The sequence below is a fragment of the Haliaeetus albicilla genome, chromosome Z (genome assembly GCF_947461875.1).
Source record: "Haliaeetus albicilla chromosome Z, bHalAlb1.1, whole genome shotgun sequence".
Taxonomy (NCBI): Eukaryota; Metazoa; Chordata; class Aves; order Accipitriformes; family Accipitridae; genus Haliaeetus; species Haliaeetus albicilla.
Window position 1 is genome coordinate 2,904,420 of NC_091516.1, and position 21,537 is coordinate 2,925,956.

At 41.9% G+C, this 21,537-nt stretch overlaps 1 protein-coding gene across 1 annotated transcript in view; it reads right to left on the reverse strand.

Annotated features, from left to right (window-relative positions):
* The window catches only part of PLCXD3 (phosphatidylinositol specific phospholipase C X domain containing 3), an 87,945-nt gene that overhangs the window by 20,180 nt on the left and 46,228 nt on the right, over positions 1-21,537 (reverse strand). The window contains exon 2 of the mRNA XM_069777713.1: positions 13,635-14,343. Within this exon, the coding sequence (XP_069633814.1) occupies positions 13,635-14,343 (709 nt within the window). The remainder of the gene's footprint in view (positions 1-13,634; positions 14,344-21,537) is intronic.

Below are 21,537 nucleotides of genomic sequence, written 5' to 3' on the forward strand. Positions count from 1 at the left end.
ACACTGGATGAAAAATTAACTTCCAAGCTCCACACTGAATATAGCAGAACTTGAAGATAAGCAGGATTAATACAGTTATTTTAACCAACTCACAAGGGCCTATCGTTAAGGTAACAGTGGTACAGTTTACTTACTGCACTGTGCAAAGGAATCCACTGAAAGGAATAAAATCTGCTTGTTTCACTCTGGTAGATATTTCTGCTGACCTTTGAGCCATCCTTTTTAACATTCATTACTGGCAGATTTTGTAATCAAATACTAACAGTCATCTTTTAGCTCAACCTTATAGCCCACAGTCTTGAAATGTCTAAATGATGCAATCAATGGCAACATAACATGACTGACAGCAAAATTCAGATCAGTCATAAAGCTGAGTCAGACCCTTCCACACTGCATAGTCCCAAATCACTAACTCCAGACTACATCTACCATCATGCTGTCTGCCTTGACCTCAAATAATTTTAAATTTTAAAGAGGGCAATCAGGCCATTTCACTTTTGGCCAAAATAATGAGGTTGAACTTTCCTAGAGAAAAGTAAAAACAGGTTCTGACTTATTTTTCCTGCAAAAACGTAAAAGTCCTGGAAATGTGCAACAGTAATACTTAGATGATAGTGTCTCCCTGAAGAACTCTGTCCTTCTGCAGTGTTTATTACCATGTACACCAGCTGAATTATTATTGTTAATAATACTGTTACTTTGTTTGGCCAGTGGTATTCACCCTATAGCTAATGGATAAAACCATAATTTCCAATAGTCATAAACAAACGTAAAATGAACAGTAGGAATGAGAGAAAAAGTATGATATCGTCTGCAGACTGTCACTTGATCAACAGTGATATCAAGAGGCAAGTAAAGGCTGGGTACTTCAGCACTAGATACCCACTGTGGTATTAAAGAGATCTGGCCCAAAACCAAGAACTGCTGTTCTGCGAGAAACTCCAGCATTTCAAACTGTGATTTTGTTTTGAATTAGAAAGCAAATACAAAATGTTGGCCTTTCCCATCAAATAAAGTTCAAGACCTATTTCTGAGTACAAAAATGAAAAGCTGGGAATATACAAACAGTATTAAATATTGCAGTTAACACTGTAACATAAATCTGAAGACAAGACAGAATTAATAGAAGTACAAAGTTGAAACGTTTTGACATAAAGTATTTTCCTAAAATAGACTTCTCCCTGGAGAAAAACACTGAAAGATGCATTCCTGAAAAAAAAAGTAGACTTCAAGATACCTGCAGTTTTCAATACAAAGCTGCACCAATGGAAAAAAAAAACAGTTTTGTAATCACTGGTTTAAACAATTTACAGAAATATGCACTTGCTGACACATCTAGAAAAACTAACAAATGTAGACCAAACTCTTAAAAAAAGGAAATAAAATATTAACAAATATATCACTGATGTGATCTCAAATAAGCTTTAAAAACAAAAATGTTTTGATGATTTGGAGAGCTCTTACTGGTTCAGATCAGCACTAAAAATAGGCAGACATTGTGAGAAGTCTCATGTTTCCAGGAATACTGGTAACTTCTCAGTTGATCTCATATTTTATTTAATGAGAGAGAATTCCACATTGATGAACTAGGGTTGTTACACCACAGATGAAACAAACCACATCACAGACCATCAGGGAAAAGGTAGACTAAAAAATGCATTATATAATTTGTAAAAATATAGCAAGGTATTGCAGGGGATGCATCAACAATAAACTAAAATCCTCCTGGAGTGAAGCCAGAATAGATATTTGGTTGAGACATGCTATAACGAAGAGGTCATAGAACCACAGAATAGTTTTGGTTGGAAGGGACCTAGTCCAAACCCTCTGCAATGAGCAGGGACATCTTCAACTACAGCAGGTTGCTCAGAGCCCCATTCAACCAGACCTTGAACATTTCTAGGAATGGGATATCTACAGCCTCTCTGGGCAACCTGTTCGAGTGTTTCACCACCCTCACTGTAAAAAATTTTTCCCTTTTACCCAGTCTGAAGCTACCCTTTTTTACTTTAAAACCATTACCCCTTGTCCTACCACAACAGGCCCTACTAAAAAGTCTGTCCTTGTCTTTCTTACAAGGCCATTTTTAAGTACTGAAAGGCCACAATAAGGTCTCCCTGGAGCCTTCTCCTCCCCAGGTGAAACGACTCCACTCTCAGCCCTTCCTCACAGGAGAGGTGCTCCAGGCCTTTGATGATCTTTGTGGCTTTCCTCTCGACCTGCTCCAACAGGCCCATGTCTTTCCTGTGCTGAGGACCCCAGAGCTGAACACAGTACTCCAGGTGGGGCCTCATGAGAGCAGAGCAGAGGGGGAGAATCACCTCCCTGGACCTGCTGGTCATGCTTCTTTTGATGCAGCCCGGGATACTGTTGGCTTTCTAGACTGCGAGAGCACATTGCTGGCTCATGTCCAGCTTTTCATGCACGGGTACCCCCAAGTCTTTCTCCGCAAGGCTGCTCTCAATCCCTTCATCCCCCAGACTGTATTGACACCAGGGGTTGCCCCAACCCAGGTGCAGGACCTTGCACTTGGCCCTGTTGAACCTCATGAGGTTTGCGTGGGCCCATTTCTCAAGCTTGTCCAGGTCCCTCTGGATGGCATCCCGTCCCTCAGGTGTGTCAACTGCACCACTCAGCTTGGTGTCACCTGCAAATTTGCTGAGGGTGCACTTGATCCCACTGTCTCTTGTCATTGATGAAGATATTAAAGAGTACTGGTCCCAATGCGGACCCCTGAGGGACACTACTTGTCACTGACCTCCATCTGGATATTGAGCTGCTGACAACTACTCTCTGGATGCAACCACCCAGCCAATTCCTTATCTGCCAAAGAGTCCACCCATCAAATCCATATCTCTCCAATTTAGAGAGAAGGATGTTGTGGGGGACCGTGTCAGAGGCCTTACAGAAGTCCAGACAGATGACATCTCTAGCTCTTCCGCTGTCCACTAATGTAGCAGCTCCATCAGAGAAGGCCAGTAGGTTGGTCAGGCAGGACTTGCCCTTGGTGAAGCCATGCTGGCTGCCTCGAATCGCCTCCCTGTCCTCCCTGTGCCTTAGCACAGCTTCCAGGAGGACCTGTTCCATGATCTTCCCAGGCACAGAGGGGAGGCCAACAGGTCAATACTTCCCAAGGTCCTCCTTTCTACCCTTTTTAAAAATGGGTGCAATGTTTCCCTTTTTCCAGTCTCCAGGGACTTCACTTGACTTCTGTGACTTTCAAATATGATGGAGAATGGCTTGACAACTACATCAGCCAATTCCCTCAGGACTCTAGGATGCATCTTGTCAGGTCCTCTAGACTTCAGTATGTTCAGGTTCCTCAGGTGGCCTCAAACTTGATCTTCTCTTACAGTGGGAGGGACTTTGCTCTCCCAGTCCCTGCCCTTGGGTCCATCCACTCAAAAGGTGTCGGAAGGGAGGTTGCCAAGAGAGGTCATTCCCTCCTCCTTCATTGTGACATGGAGTCATGCTGAACCACTCTGTTCCATTGGCACAAGGAAACACAGACCTGTCATGTCAGCCATGCACCGAGCATGAGAATCCCTGCAGTGGCTTATGCTCCTCCTGTGGGATACTGACCAAGCTGCACATTCATCATAGAGCTGCTGCAGTCCCCTTCCTCCTACAGACCTGTCACACCAGATGCTGATGGTGGTCAGCCTCAGCTGAGCATCTGCCCTGCATCAAGCATCAAAGACCACCCAGAGAGACCTTGCATCCCTCCACCCAGAGTGGACTCAGGGGGGAAATCTGCTAGACAGCACAGCCTCTGTCAGTGAGACCCAACATGCTGGTATATTGTGCATCAGTGGACACATTATTTAAGAGATGACAAGAGTTCACAAGCACAGGACTGGAGAAAAATACACACCACTAAAATTAAAAAAAAAAAAAAAAAAGCAGATTTGAGCCTGCATCTCTGTCGTGGTTTAACCCCAGCCAGCAACTAAGCACCACGCAGCCGCTCACTCACTCCCCCCCCATCCAGTGGGATGGGGGAGAAAATCAGGAAAAGAAGTAAAACTCCTGGGTTGAGATAAGAACGGTTTAATAGAACAGAAAAGAAGAAACTAATAATGATAATGATACCACTAATAAAATGACAACAGTAGTAATAAAAGGATTGAAATGTACAAATGATGCGCAGGGCAATTGCTCACCACCCGCCGACCGACACCCAGCCAGTCCCCGAGCGGCGATTCCCCGCCCCCCACTTCCCAGTTCCTATACTAGATGGGACATCCCATGGTATGGAATACACTGTTGGCCAGTTTGGGTCAGGTGCCCTGGCTGGGCATGAGAAGCTGAAAAAATCCTTGACTATAGTCTAAACACTACTGAGCAACAACTGAAAACATCAGTGTGTTATCAACATTCTTCACATACTGAACTCAAAACATAGCACTGTACCAGCTACTAGGAAGACAGTTAACTCTATCCCAGCTGAAACCAGGACAATCTCAGAAGAGATGTACCCTGAGAAGAGCTGCACAGCCAGTATGGTCAATGCTGGCTGTAAGCAGGACAGAAGTCCAGAAGGGACTCAGAGGGAATTACAGTAACTGAGCCTTGTGGTCAGTCCATTCAATGCATTATTTCCAGTTACTAGAGAATAAAGAAAAGTTCTGCCTGAGCTGGAAAGTATTTTTCAAGCAACAGCGCACCTATAACTCTCATGAGAAATAGCTTAGAAGAAAAAAACCCAGATGTTCATCATATGGATTACTACTTCACAAATATTCCTGAGACTGCAGAGCTTCAAGGATGGAGCCTTCCACCACGAGAAAACTGTTCAGTTGGATTTATGTCTCTCCTGTTCTAGCAAAGCCAGACAGTAATAGCACTGAAACGCTGTCTGATGGAGGGAGGGAGCCAGCAGCAAACGCCACTAGGTGAGACAGATCATTATCAGCCAATCACTCTCTCAGCTGAGAATAGCAACAAGCTCAGAAGAAATTACTGTGCCTGGTGTGACAGCAGGGTGAGAGCAGGGCTCTCATTTCCAGTGCTGCAGCAGTGACCTTACTCACCCCTCTCAGCTGAGCGCTGTCCTTTACCTTCTGTAGGAAGATGCTTAACAGATGGACCAAACTGGGTGCAGACACTCGCCATGCCACATGCTCATATTCTTCAGAGAAGCAGAGCCCATCTTAGACAACACACAAGTACGTTGATGACCTTCCAGCAATAACCTTCAGGACCGCTCACCTAGGTCCCGAAGACAGCCTGAAACAGCATCTCTGGGTACAAAACATCCTCTTCTAATTCCTCCCGGTGGCAACTTTAAAGGCTGAGGGTAACACTCTGGTTTCAGATCTAATTATTTCATCTTAATTGTCCAAATCCCAACCATCACTGCACATGCAGGTGAAGTAGAAATGAAACTTGCTGGGCTGACTGCTTGCAACAGCCCATCTGAAGAAATTAAAACAAAGGAAGAGTGTACATCAGAGGAGAGAGATGGTGAAAGGCAGCTAAGGAAAGGATGCAAAAATAGTGGTCCTGAGCAGAGCCAGGTCCTCCTCCTGACGCAGGGATGGCAGTCATGAGCCCCGCACAACCGGCAGCTCAGTTGAGACAGCGGGGAAGGGTATAGCAAGGAGTCGAGTCCTCACTGCTTCAGCATTTTCCTCAATCAAAAGCAGGGAACAGTGGTGTGGCCCTGTTTTTGCTTTCCTCTGGCAAGCAGCAAAACCAAAGCAAACCATAATGAACTTAGCTCTGAGAGAAAGCCTGCTCACAAGGAGGTAAGTTTCTTTGCAATATCCACTCAAACCTTGGGAAACAAGGCAGTGAACGCACTGACTAAAATGATCCCTTCCCAGTTACTCAAGCAACACAGTACACTACCATACCTGTAGGAATTATTTGGATTACAGCATTGCCTCAGAGCTGTAATCTAAATGGGTGTCACTGGAAAAGGAGAGAAGCCAGTTTCTGACTTCAGAGTATGTAAATCCAAGTAGGAAGGGAATAAACATCCACGGCTGTCCCCCTTTGCTGTCCAGCAGCAAAATTAAGGAGCACATCAACCAAGAACTGATTTCATTCTTCATTTACTACACAACAGTGCTTGCTGGTACAACTGAGAGCATCATGGCGGTGTTTGAAAGACAAAGTTAAGTAGGTTTAAATACCGCACCATGAAACAAATGACGGTAAGGTTTCTTCTTTGTGCTATAGCTCAGAAGACAAAAAATTTCAGTGCAAAAGTGCCTGCATCTTACCATGGCCCCTACTCCGCTCAAACCACTCAGCCTCCTTCATATCTTAACACTATTTTATGATACAGTACATTCTGGATGACAGTTGCTTAATTACAAAAACTCTCAGATCAACAGTGACAATATTAAAATCTTGCCAAACATCAAATCCACTGTACGATCATTCAATGTCTTAAAGACATGGTTTTTATTATTCTTCTTAGTGTCTGAGATAAGTACTGAAAGACATTTTACTATAATAGGCTGTGCTCTGTTGAAGCAACTGTACAGCCTGGGACAATACATGCAGTGCTACCATAATTATAGACAAACTCTTATTATAATCTCTGACTACATGAAGTTTATATCTCATATGCCCCCCCCCCCAAAAAAAAAAAAATTAACCCTGGAAGAAAATGGAATTATGAAAGGTTTGCCTAGGAGTAAAGTTGTAGAGCAAAGACCAATAAAATGAGGTTAAACATTTCCAGGCTTTAAGAACAAAAGAAATAAAAAATAAGCTTTATATTGTATCAAACCAGCAACTTTCACAGTGACAGTGGCTCCCTAAGAAAGAATTGCATTGCATCCCACTGACATTACTGAATTCCTAGGGAACGAACTTTTATCATCTCTGTTTTAATAGAAGAAACACATGAGCATTTTTATAGCCTGTGTAAGTTCTGCATCATACAGAAGGTGGTACACCACTGAGACCTTTGGCCTGGCTGCCCTCCCTATTTAGAAGTCCTTTTCTACTCCCTCTGTTCCAGCCATTTCTTTTGTACAAATGAGGCATTAGGGTGCCAGTCTCCCTTAACGCTTGCTCTGCATGCTTTGTCCCAACACAACTGTGGTTATAGCCTGCATGCCTAACTGCTCATTCAGTCCACAAAGGCTACTTGTTTGTAAGCATGGGGAAGCATTTAATAAAATTAATCGCAGGCTTGGTGTACCTTCTGACAATGGATCCCAGCGGCTTTCTGTAGATAAGGCTTCCTTAGCCTACCATCTAAGGGGACATAGCCACTGCAGATGTTGGGGATATGCAGGTGACTTCTCTAGGAGAGTGTGGATGCATTCTCTCTAGATTACAGTTGAGAGCTCTCTATGGCTTTGGAGGATGCTGATAATTGCCCTAATCCATCAGGAATGATACAGCATGTGCAACAAGGTTTTTAAGAGCTGACAGGAATTTTTTGACAATTTTTATCCACATCCTACCACTCCAGGACCACAGAGCAGCTACAGGAGATTAAAAATTGAAACTTCCAAATATATAGTGACTGCATGTTAGTTAGTCCAGAACTGCCCAGTTCTCCATTTATTAAAAATTGACAAGGATGTGCCTAGAGATCTACTTACTCATACAGACCTGAAGTCAATGGTTTGCAGCACGGAAGTGCTAATACAACATAAAGACATGGATGTTGCCATACCTGCTGAGTTTGTATTTGCTTGAGTTTGTACTAAATGTCTTTGTACAGAAAGTCACTATCAGCTTGAAAGCCACCTAGTGAATAAATCTGGAAAGGCTTGTTTGTGTAAATCTCTGTGCTCATTTTGTACCTTATAAATGAAGACAGGAAGGACCAACCCATCAAGGAATCATTCCCTTCACAAAGAGGTAAAAGCAGGTAGGCAGACCCAGGCCCAGCATCAACAAATGCATTTCCCCTGCGGTCAGCACTTGTTAGCATCTATTAGCTGTTGAGTTTCCTTAGTGATCTAAGTAATGTCAGAAAGATCAAAGAAAACCTGATTGACTTAATGAGCCATTTGCAATTTCACTACAGCAGTCATCCAGATTGAAGCATGAAATCTTTGAGACAAGCAGACATTAGCAACAGTTTACAGCAGTGGGGCTGAGGGAATGAACATTTCCTTTTTGTGATGAAAAACGCTTGCTGCTTTTGTATATGCAGGGTCTGACTGTGCTCAGCGTGTGATGATGGAATCATATAAAATATCTTTACAAGTAGTCACACAGCATATACTGTAACTGCAAGCGGGTGTTTTGGTGCATAACATGATAAAAGTTACAAGCAGGCCAAATAAATAGAGGAAAAGACTGTGAGACACTCCTGCCCCTCACAAGAAAACACCAGCCACCCCAAACAAACACCCCAAAGCTAAGCCACCGGTAATGCTGGTGGTCACAGAGCTGGTGATCACCATGCCAACTTCCTTTCTGGACTAAATCCCACATATAATACCTAAACAGGTATGTAGAATAAATACTTTTCCCTAACAAAGTTATTAAAAATCCTGTGCTTTTGTATGTTGTGGCAATTTAATGCTATTCCAGGTTCATGACCAAAGCCATCAGACACCACCACCCAGCACCTCCCAGGGGAACGCTATACTAAAATCCTTGTGCAGATGGATACTCCAGTGATGAAATGCCACTAAAACACTTGCCTGCAAAATCCGCCTGAACATACACAGCCCATTCGGGATTTCACTGTGCAGGCCTGTTGATACGGCAGATAGATGCTTCAAATGAAACCAAGGTCTCCCTGTGCTGCTCTGTGTGCAAACACAGAGATTGCCTCTTGTGTGGAAAGACTAGAAAAGTAATTAAGGATAGCTTGAGGAAGAATAGAAACACTATGGATTTGGCCGGATTGCCTAGAGTACTTTCAAAGTCCCTAGTATATATACCAGAAAGACAGCTTCTGCCTTCTGGGGTCAAAAACAAAAAAGAAGAAGAAAAAAAAGAAAAAGGAAAAGAAAGAGAAGAAAGAAAAAAAGAAGAAAGAAAAAACAAGGAAAAAAAGAAAAAATAAAATAAAAAAAAAACAAAAAAGAAAAAGGAAGAAAAAAGAAGAAAGAAAAAATAAGGAATATGAAAAGATAAAAGAAAAGAAAAAAGAAAAAAAAGAAAAGAAGAAAATAAAAAAAGACAGCTGCCTCCAAAATCAAATGCAGTGAGGGACAAGCATGCTTGTACCATACGTATCAGTGACGGACCAAGTCTACACCTGCCTCTTGGCAGTTAAAGAGCTCACACACCACCTGTGCTGCTGTGGGGTCACCGAGTCCTAAACCCAAACCAGCTCATCAGAGCCTGCTGCTCTCCTGCAGCCCATAATGGAGACAGACACCAAGGTTACAAGCAGGAAAGATGCCCAGACAATTAGCAAAATACAGTTGCCACAGTTGCCATTTCTGTTGTTGTTTTTCTTTTTCACATAAAGTAAGAATGGGGTCAGTCAGTACCAAGTGTGGATGAAAATATCATCAAATCCCACTCTTCCAGCAACACAGAAACTCTCAAAAATTCAGCTGGCTGTGATATGGCTTGGTGAAGGAGTGCACCCTCAGTAACTGACTCAAAAAAATCCCACTTCTTGCAACTTCAGGGATTACTTTTCATATAATATCCACCTATTCGCTAGCTAAATCTGACCCTACTTAGTTTATGCCTGCACCCAGAGATGGCTTTTTTCCAGACAGCTTCTGTGGCCTACTTACCACCACTTTTGTTAATAGTGTGGCTGTTTTGCCTCCACTTCAATGGTTCATTCTCATGTGCAGGATTTTTTTTTTTTTTTTTTAATTTGCTTTGGTTGCTAAGGGGGAAGCTTTAGCATGGTAGGCAAGGATTTAGTCACATGTGAGCTAGGAACATTATCCTTAGAGATTAATTTGAAATCAAGTGACAATCAGCTGGGTATGTGTTTATATTCTATCTCTCAAAAGCTTTAAAAGTATCACAGGATTTTTGCATCCTCTGAAGGAGATCTATTCTTCTTCTTCTACATTATTCAACCTCAGAGACAACAAAGAGAGTATCATGCTTGTCTCCAATGTCAGGGATAAAATTAGTAATTTCACTGCGAATCAGAAAACAAGCTAGATTATTATGAAGAACAGCTCTACACTCATCAAAAGGTTGTTTCACAACGGTCTTTCAGATGTACTAAAGGCAGCTGCCTCACTATGAATTTGATTCAGTAAGCCGAGGGAACATAATTCATTTGGTACGTACTGTTTGCTAATCAAAGAGTATTTCTTGGCATCTAAACTGTGCGTGACAGAACGTTAAGCCTGAAAACATACGGTTAGTCCTCAAAGTTTTTCATCAAATCCAAGAAACATAATGTGCATGCATGGAAGCAATTCTTCTCATTCAAGTGATGAAGATGAAAGCTGTGTTACAAAGCTTTGTAATGCTGATCTGTGGTCCTAGGAAGATGTTATGAGAAATGGTTTTTCCCTCTTGTATTTGTGCAGGATAGAAAGCTTGATGACATTACAGTTTCTCCTTCTTTCAAATTATTGTCCCACAGAGCATTACCTGTGATGACAGCAAAACTTATGAGCAAGCACTATCAGTAAAAAAGACTCCTGGTATATCTTCTATTGAATTCAGTCTTAGAAGCATAAACCTGTTTTTTTTTAATCAAGGTTACCGTGGGCCTCCCACCTTGCATGTCTGTGCTGTGGGGAACAGGTTGAGGAAGAACATCACTTCTCCTTCTGAAATGTATCACCTTAGGAGACTGCTCTACTGCAGTTTGAACATGTGGACTTCTACCACCACAAGCAGCCACGATAAAAAGCTATTAAATGAACCATCTTGGCTACGGAGGAATAGTTCACCATGCTCTTTCACAACATGAGCTACAAAGCAGCAGGAAGGAGCATGAATTGCTGCACAGCGTCTGCTTGCAGTTTTCCTGGTCTGATGGATGCTGCAACTGAGAGAAACCAGGTTCTCCCTCTAAGGTGACCACTACTCTTCAAATCGTAAATAATCTCATGACTAACAAACAACTTAAGAGATCAAAACCTGGTATATTTTGCTGGACCAGAAAAGGATCAAAACTTTGCTTTGTTTTCAGAGTAAGTCAATATGTAAATGAAAACGGCCACGGTACAGATGGGGGAAAAAAGAGACAACTATGGGTTTTACTTGAAAATGCCAAAGGAACATTTCTTAAAGGTAATACTTTATTCAGGGGAAAAAAACCCCACACCAGAATTATTTGAACAATTCAACCTTATTCCACACTTGCATTCAGATCTTTCAAAATTCAGTGATGTGAGGGAAAAACCCCACCCAAGTATGGTTACAAAACTGCTGCCAAAAGGAAGATACTGCATTCTTAATGCAAAGCTGTTTGCCAGCATTTATTAATAAGCAGAAAATAGTTTAAAATATATAAATCTATGCAGCAACTGGCAACAAAAGCACAGATATTATCTACCTGGACACAGTAGTTGGATTTGATCTATGTATTTATTCTGAAAAGTACAGAATAATCTTTTTGCAAATAATTATGAGGTGGTTCAAAGTAGCAAACACAGCACAACTGGAACATATACCTCAGCTCCTTTAGTATGAATTACATACTTCTAAGTTACTGAAACATTAATGCCATGAGATTGAAGAGAATTCTGTAAGTTCTACTAACTGTGCTGCATCCTTTGACTGCTCCTCTATTTATTTTTTAACAGGATCATCATCAAATAAGGAGCAGTTCTGAGTATACTTGATGTTTGCTTTTAGAGCAGTTAACTCAATATACAAGCTCAGTTTCTATGTAGATTAACACACATTCCAAGCCTGTGTCTTCCCATGGTGTATTTTTGTAATAAAAATACAAATAAAAATTCAAAATGAGATGCCACATTTGGAAGACTAAATAGTAGCTTTGGAGATAATTTTAAAGCTACATTTCTTTTGCAATGGTTAAGAGAGTTAGGCAAAGAAAGGAAGTATTCATGTAGCAGACGTGATCACACACCTGTGGCTCACATGAAAAATCTCAGTTGCAATTTTGAAAAACAACATTTCCTGGTATTCCAGCCCAATTATTTACTGGCATTTCAAGTTAGTTATAATCTTAAAATTTGCTGTAGATAAAGGCATACTAAGAGTTCAAAGGCTTAAGTAATTCGTAGCTTAGCCATATCTAGAATCCATTTGAAGTTTCTATTTTTCCAAAGAGCTTCAAGGAAGTACATTATGAGCCGGAGAAGAAAAGTTTTTTTAATGGCTATTTTATTGATGCAGCAAGCTTTAAGAAGAACATGGTGGTTTCTTGATTATGGTACTTCATGTTCTAAGGAACACTTAGAAAGATGTTTACCAGGGAAAACAAATCCCTGACCAACAAGGTGTTTAAAAGCAAAATCCATCAACAAAGTAGTACTTCAGTACAGAGAAGGGCTCTTCAGACTCAGCAGAAAGGGAGATGCCCAGTCCAGTGGAGCCTATATAAACATATGTGGAGGATACACAAACAGCTGCAAGTGCAGTCACACAAGCACTTCTGAATCATATTCCACTGCTTATAAAACCTTCTGTGTCAGTGTTTTACCGTTTCAGGTAAAGTTTTTCCCTGTTTTTTCAAGTTAACAGTTGCTTGGGAAACTTGCCATAAAACTGGCTCAACCTTTCTGAAATATGAGGCATGTTTTCTTTGCAGGTTGCAGTGTCACAGGCACTGCGTCATTCATCTCACAGAAGGGGACAGTGCTCCCAATAGACCTTCCTGGCACAGGCACATCCATGCAGAGAGCAGAACATTAGCAGGCCATTGACCCCCATTATAAATTTCTTACACTCTGCAACCCTTTTTTTTTTTTTTTAAGGGGAAAAAACCCATAGCTCTTGTGTCTTGGCATTAAATTTCAGGTTTCCTACCAAGTTGTCACGAACACATATATGCCTTTAAGGTGAAAATTGGCTGTGATTTATCAAAGTCAGAATGGTATAAATAATGCATATCTTGCACAGACAGCTTTTTTTTGTAATGTAACAACTAATGGCCTGTCAACACAGTATTCCAATTTCAGAACCTCTACAATGGTCTGCAGTCTCTTTCCTGTATGATAAATGAAGGCCTGTTAGGAGGCAAATTCACAGTAATGGTGTCCTGAGATCTTTGATATAATGTGTGATGGTATGCAGAGAGAAAAGCCACGCATCTTTAAAGTGTGTAAAAGTAGTTAAGGATGCAAATTCTGCAGTATCAGGCTTTGATGATGAGCCAAAATGAAAACATTATTTACTCAATACCTGAAGCCTGACGCATAAATAAAAACTTAAATAATCTACATCATTCGGATAGATTTATCCACATCCAGTAAGGAAATCCGAGGCAAGATGTTCAGTGCTTATGCTAAGAAACCACATCTGAAAAACAAAACAAATGGAAAAACCTACATTCTGAAAAAAAAAGGCTAAGCCAATCCCATAAAATCTCATTAGGCTTTAGTGCTGGATTTTCTTTCAAGATACAAAAGCTTCTCCTTCAAAGTGTTTCTCTTTAAATATTTTAGGATTATGCCCAAGTTCTGACTAACCCGCAGTAGCATGGAAGAAACACATCTGCTGTAGTCTCTTTAAAAGGAATTAGAAAAGCAGCATTACCAACACACACATTGAGCACGTGTTACCTGCCAGAAACTTACCTTTCTGTGATTGTTTCTCTGAGACCACTAGCAACCCCTTTCACCACCGTACTAGCCTTTGGCGTCAGCACTACTTGAGATATAAAAAAGGAGCCCTTCTTTCTTCTTTCAGTGATTGATGCCTGGAGGAATTGAATCAGTTTTTCTGGATCTGTTGTGTTTGCCCAGGGAGCTGGCATCATCTGGCCTGGCCAAAGAAATGGTACTTCGAGAGCCACTGGACTATGGTAGAACACTAGCACTTGGTGTTCCTTTTCCCACAGGTACTGGAGGCTGACTTCATGGGCAAATATAGCAGGACACATTTTGTTTCCATACGTGTCTTTGAGCATTTGGACAAGCTTTTCATGGTGGTATTTCTGCATCCCGTAGAAGTGATTGAAGTCCAAGAAGACCACTTCTTTTGGGTGATCAGCAAGAAACGCATTGATCTCTTCCAGACCCTCCTTGACTTTGGCACTGAATAAACCATGAGCAAAGTAGAGTTCATTGTCTGGGTCTCTGGGCTTGGTAGAAATTCTAAGATCAAAATACCGTATACCTGCCCCCAGCTGGCTGGTGAAGTTCATGGTCTGTGTAGCCAGCCACTTCCTCATCAGCTTTTTAGCCACAGTCCCAAAAACAGACACAAAATTCTGGACCGTCTCTGGCTGTTCAGGCCCAACTGGAGAGGCTTCATCAATGTAGAAGCTAAATGAGTCATGAGACCCTAAAAACACAACAACGGAAAACAATCAATATTGTATTCATATATTAAAAGTCATTAGTGATTCTTTCTTAATGAACATAATTTTCTGACCTGTACCAACACTTACCAATGAACTCCTCCCCTGCCCTTTTTCTCAATACACTACATTTGTCTGGCAGCATTTACCCCTCCAGTACCTTGCAGGAACTTGAAGGAAAGGTAGTGCCTGTTCCACTGTTTGTCTGGGCACGCCCTCACTCTCTTCCAGCTCTTACTTATGCCTTTAAGCTCAGTGAAGTCAGCAGGCTCTGAACATACAGAAATACTGTCTGGGCGCAGGCAGAGCCACACTCCTGCTGTCCGAGCCGGAGGGTATGCTTCTGGTCAGACTCACTGCAACAAGCAGCTCTGCTCCTCAGCCTACCTCAAACCACTTGCAAAACTCCTTCAAGGTCAGCAGGACTTGTATTTCTGTAATGGACTGGAGCACCAAGGCCCTCAGAGATCCAAATCCTATCATCAAAATGAGTCCAGAGCACAAATCTTGCCTGCTGATGATACTTTTGTAGGTGCTTTTCAAAATTACTTTCCAAAGCACGCATGCTGTGGCAAATAAGTATCCCATTAATGAAACCCTGCTAGTCAGTATTTCTGATGGTGATGCTATTTTAACTGAACTGGAACAAACCCTATAAACTGAAGTGACAGCTATAACATTTTCTTCTTTAACAATAAATGGAGTCATGACAAATCATCTTAGACTCTGGCTTGGATTTGGCTTTGTTTAATCTGAGAAATGTCTTAAAATTTTGTACAGCCCTGCTTTTCATGGTTGTCTCTTTGAACTGCATTTTACTTTTAAATATTAGATAAATTTTCCATTTTGATGAAGCTTTCTACTGCTAAGTGTTGAAGGAATAGCATATTCCTTGCAGAACCTGATTAGATCATGGAGCATCTGGTTACACACTGATATCCCAGGGGACCAGATCTGCATACAGAATTTTAATGGTAAAACAAATGATTAGAGCTGTGACTTGTGTCTCAACAGTATTACAGGGAAAATCAATGAGATACATTGAATGTTCTGCTCAATGTAACCTGCACTAATATAGAAATCAAACTAAATCTAGTCTTGTGTAAAATAAGGCACAGCTACTGATATTAGCAAGGGATGGATCTTGCAAACCCTCACTTTTTCCATTGAAGTCTCTTTTATTTCAGTAGGATTTTATGTCAGAATAAGTACATGTATAAACTTGATCAACTGATTGAAGCAGTAGGCTCAAAATGGTATTAAGATTAATTAAACCATTTGACCTTTACTGTCTGATGTACGGCCACTAGCAACTTGAAGTTGCAGAAGAGGTGGCTAAACTCAACCACCACGGCCAATATACAACACAGTGCCAAACACTACTTGAAACTATTTAAGTTGAGAAAGGCAGCAAAGTTCTCACAGCAGAAAACTAAGGTGAACAACTTGTCAGCAGGTAGCTTTTAGCTACTGGTAATGCAAAACACAGAGAAGAGAGTGCAGCGGGGGGAAAACACCACAGTTAAAAGTGACTGAACACTGCAAGCAGAATAGTTTAGAAAAATATTTTTTCTTAATTAAGGTCTTCATGCACATATTTGACCCTAAAAATGGGGATTCCTATGTGGAATGTACAGAGAAAAGCACACAGTGCACTGAGAACCTCCATGTTTTGTAACCCAAACAAGTAAGCCTTATTAAACACTACAGTAAGAAAATAAGGCTTGACTTAACTTGGCTGACACTGAACGAAGCAGATGGCAGCTATTCAAGACTATGTAAAGATACCTCCTGACTGAAAAATACAGCAAATGTTTCGACTTTCCACATGTGTAAGTAGTTTGAACAGGTCATTTAAATATTTATTTTCATCATGCACTCATCTGCATTTCCTTTTGCCTTCATCCTGTCCTGTTGTCCTAACCAGCTTTCTCATGTAACTTGGGGAAATTCAAAATCCTTACACTTGGCAGAGCAAATTAGAGTAGGATCTTTTACACTGTCATGCCCCAAATCCCTATGTTCCTGGTAATGAGAGAATACTGTACAAATATACACTTGTTTTTAGCAACCAGGTTTGCTCCCAGCATTGCTTTGGTGCATGGGGACATTCCCATCCTACTTTGCTACTGGGAAGTGGATTTCCAGGTTCTCTGTCTCACCAGATCTCAGCTCCCATGAAGACAGGATGCAGTGTACTTTCAGAAATACTAACGCAATGATGCCTGCAGTCTTTGGAAGGTAGGAGTCCTTGCCCATCAGGTATCTTCATTATAGCAGGGCAGGGAACACACTGACCTGATGTACGGGACGGTGTCTATCACAGAGACTTCAGTCTGAGACATGGGGAAGCAAAGGGACGGGAAATGACTCGTCCCGAGTCACACAGGGAGGACGAATAAGCTGATATTCCTCTTGTGTGCAAACATATTTTCTCACCACTTCACTAAGTGTCTAGCACTTTTTAAAAATATTGCTCCCTTTTTTCCCACTATTTCAACAATGCAACATATCATTGATTCAAGGAGTCAAGGATGAAGGCCCGTGGATCAGGATCACATGGTGGTGAACAAGGGGTAAACATGGTGTGCATATGCTACAGACTGCCCAGTCAAGAGAAAGTGGACAAAGCCTTCTTAAAACAACTGGAAGAAGCCTCCTGATTACAGGACTTGTTTTCACGGGGAACTCTTGAGACATTTGCTGGAAGAGCAGAACAGCAGGGCACAGGCAATTTGCAAAGCATCAAAGACTTTTATTCTGCAGGCCCTCCTTTAAGTAGACAAGACACACTGGTGGACATGGTACAAATTAAGGAAGAAATGACTAGGGACATGAAGGCTGACAGCAGCCTTAGACAGAGTGACTACAATGTCATACAGGCGTTTAAAATACTGAGGAAAGCAAGGAAGGCAAATAGCAGAATAAAGATCCTGGACTTCAAAGCAGCAGTCTTAGCTTCTTCAGGAAATTGGTAAGTGGTAGCCTGGAGAATTACCTTAAATGCCGAGAGACTCAGGGGTAATGGTTGAACTTGAAAGACAACCTCTCTAAAGCATATGAACAGCGTGCAAGAAAACAAGGAGTTAAGGCAGGAGGCAAGTTTGGCTGACTGGATAACTGCTGAGTGAGCTCAAACTTAAAAAGCCATGTACAGAAGGTGTAAGCAAGGACAGATTCCCTAGGAGGAACAGAGGAGGAATGCAGGGAGGGAGTTAGGAAGAGCACAGGTTCGCTGGAGTTCCTGCAAGGGACGGGAAACCTGCAAGGGATGAGAAAGGCAACAGAGAGATCCCGCAGATGTCAGCAGCAAAAGGGATCAAGGAGAATGCTAGCCCACTACTCAACAGGGCAAGAGACCTTGTAGTGCAGCACAACGAAACTACTGAAAAGTACTTGGTGTCCTCCTTGCCTTAGTCTTCACTAGCAAGGTCTGCTCTCAAGCACCACATGTCTCTCTGCCTAGTACTTTCTCTTTTTCAAACTGCTCCTCATTAGTAAAAAGTGACTGAGTTAAGGACTACTTACATAGATTAGACACATGTAAGCAGATGGGACAAGACAGGATTTATCTGAACATGCAGAAGGCACAGGCCAAGATCACTGTAAGGCTACTCTCTCTCACCTTTGGCAGGTCATGTTGACTGGAGGAGGCGAAAGTTACACGCATCTTCAAAACGGGAAAGCAGGACAATCCAGGGAACCACAGTCTGTCAGATTCAATTCAGTCCCAAGGAAGATCACAGAGCAAGTCCTCGTGGAAACCACTTCCAGCTTATGAACAGTAAAAATGTGACTGGCACAGCTACCATGGATTTAGCAAGAGCAAATCATGACTGACCAACCTGATTGCCTTCTAGGATGGAATGACTGGCTTTGGGGAAAACAAAATTTTCCTTTTACTTCAGCACTTTACTTAACCTCTAATATGCTTGCAGTCTAACTGGGAAGACACCACTAGACAAGTGCCCTATAAGGTTACGTGAAAAACTACCTGGACTATCGGGCTCAAAAGGTTGCGGGTGAAGGTTCAAAGTCTAACTTGCAGCTGATTACAAACCAATTCTGTTTAACATCTTCATCAGTGACAGAGACAACATGATGGGGAGCACCCTCAGCAAGTTTGCAGGTGAAACCAAGTTGGGGGAAGAGGTTAATGCTCTAGAGGCAAAAGTTGGTATTCAAAGAAATTTCAGCAGAGCAGAGAAGCTGGATGACAGGAACCTTAAGAAGTTCAAAGGCAAGATGGACAGACAATCCTATTCAGTAGCACCAACCGGCTAGAAAGCAGCTTTGAGGAAAAAGACTTGTTCAAATGCAAATAAGTTAAAAACAACTTCCCCACAAGACCAGTTAAGCCCTGGAGTGGGAGCCCAGCAGGGCTGCAGCCTATGTCCCTGATTCTCAACGCTTGGCTCAACAGCCTCATCTAATTTGGAGTTAGCTCTGCTTTGAGCAGGGGATAGACCAGATGACTTCTGGAGCTCCTTTCAACTGTAAATTATTCTGTGTCTGCTTATTCAGCCCTCCCCCAAGATAAAAAAAGATTCGTTTTTTGTCTGTCAACCTTAGAAGCAATTATCAAGAGACAAAATGTCTGCACCAGCTGTGATCCAAAAAATCAAAGTGGCCAGTTTCAACCATCGAGACATTAAATTTTCATGAACTTATATGCGGCCAAACACTATTAGATATTCAAGAGTAAAATATACAGTATCTCTTAGATTGCAAGAAAACAGCTGCTAGTACTTTTACTAGGGATAGCAGTCTCCTGTTTTCTTTACTGAATTCCTGTAATAGGACAATCGGGAATATATAACCGACTACATCTCAGCTATGGATATATTTATGGCTTCCCTGGAGGACTAAACCCCCCATTTAAAAAATAATTGGGCTTAGTGCTGAAAAAAGTCCCTCAGGGAGAGTGTGTTTCAGTTCAGAATCATTTCTTCAGTCCCACAGAGGAACAGCAAAGCTACTATTTTTGGTGGCTAAGCTTTAACATACCATTCGAACCAGCAAGTGTAGCTGAACTTCGCTCTGCCTTCCCCTTGCCTCACTGTTGGCTCTAGTCATCCCTCTTAACAACAGCCTGGTAAATAGCACCTAAAATAGAGGTACTGAATTGAACAGCAATGCCCAACATGCTCCCAGCAGCAGCAATCACACCCTGAAGATCCACAAGTCACAGAAAAACCACAAACAGATAGAAGCAAAGTTTCACAAGTTTTGGTGTGTTGTACTCTCTTCCCCTTCTCCCACAGATCTCAAGCTCCTCTTGACTCTGCGCTGGGAGTTATCCAACAGCTGTTGGAAGTGGAGTCTTTTCCTACTGCTTTGGGTGTCATTAAAAGCTTTACCTGCTCTAGTCCTCCTATATTTAGGAGACGACATCCCTTGGCGACTACTGCTGAAATGTCACATACAGTGCAGCCTAACTTTTTCGAAAACATACTTGTCAATGAGAGCTCTACAGTGACTGACAGCAGATGACATGTTTCTTGTTGTGGAGAACAGCTAGGACAAATTCCATGACCTCTGGTACACAGCAGACCAATGCAGACGTTCTCTCAATCTCGTTTGGTCTGTTCTCACTGTCCTCTTTGGCCTTAAAAATCAATCAAACAAGAAAAAAGCCCTATGAATCTTTACCTAGCTGCACTGCTATTTCAAGCAATAGCAAAGCCTAGTCATGAACAATGGATTTGGTGCACCTCAATATTGTGTTTCACCTCCTTTTTAAGATGGCTGAGCACTGTTCTCTCCATCAAAGCCATGACATATCTCTGGAAGTCAAAAGGTGCTGCCAAGAGCAATGCAATTCAAACTTTACGGTCTAGTTACCTTTAGCATTCAAACTGCTTGGGTGATACAAGCTTTGTTTCATAAAAAGATTATCCAGGAGAGCAAAACAAAAACAACTGGGAAAAAAAGAGATTATAGGTAGTGCAGTGACTCAGCTTCCCCACAGGTAACTGCCTCGCTTATCAGCTGTTCTTCTAGTGTTCATCACCAGTTATGTGCCCCTGACACCAACCGAAGATCACAGGGCTTAGCTACCTATATACACTCAGCACTCCACAATCCAAAGGCATGGGAAGAGAGGCAGACACTACCTGAGGTAATGCAAAAATCCAGATAATGAACAAATCAGAGTCAGAACAAGAGTACAGGTATTACCCATTCTTGCACGCATAGGCCCACTGGCCATGTATCTGATCACTTTAAGTTATGATGTAATAATGTGTACAGACAACACTCTGCTACCCATAAAATCTCTGTCAAAACCCTATGAGAAACAGCGCAGCTCTCCAAGCACCATGAAGCAAACAGTTAAAGATACACGGACGGCCCCATGCAAGTCAACTTAGATCTGGTGAAAAGGAACTGAGAAGCCTAGAATTGCTCCTCTGCAGAGGTACCAGGGAGCTTTCTCCCTGCAATCCCCCAAATTTTTGTTCTATTCTGTAGCTAAATTAAGAACCCTGCACAGACTGAGCTGGCCACCTCCCAGCTCTTACCCACCCAAACCCCATGGTCACAATGAGCCAAACTGCCACAGTTAGCTAAGGGTACAGGTACCTGGCAAGGAAGCTCATCCACAGTCTTGTTCCCCCACCTCAACCTCCAACAGTCGCATGGGATTTCTGCAACTCCCTACCCACGAGTTCCTGCACTGCCCATAAATTAGCTAGGCTTTTCAGGCAAGGTTGCCTGCAGCACCAACAGGACTGTGCCTACCTTTGGCTTTCTGAAGGCTCAGGAAACCTTCTTAATGGAAAGTCAGAGCAGTGGGTGCTCCTCCCAGAGTCTTGGCCAGTCAAACCACCACACATTCTTGTAACTTGGTCTTATAGCATGGAAATTGGGGTTTTCATTAAAAATAAAAAGTGGGACTTTTCTTTACATGAGAGGAATATTTTTCAATATGTAAGAATATCTGGATTTTAGTCAAGTGAATTGTCTGATCAGAAAGTAAGAAAAAAAATATTTTATACGCCTGCATTTTGTAGGTGCTGAGCTAGCCCATACGTAACTCAAATCAAACTGAAACACCCCCCTCTCAAGTGCTGAAAACAGAAGAGCTATGTCACTTTTTGTATATAAAGCCCTGAAGCTTCTATTGAAAAAAACACATAAGCCAAAATGAAGACATTTTTAAAATAAGCCCATTAAAC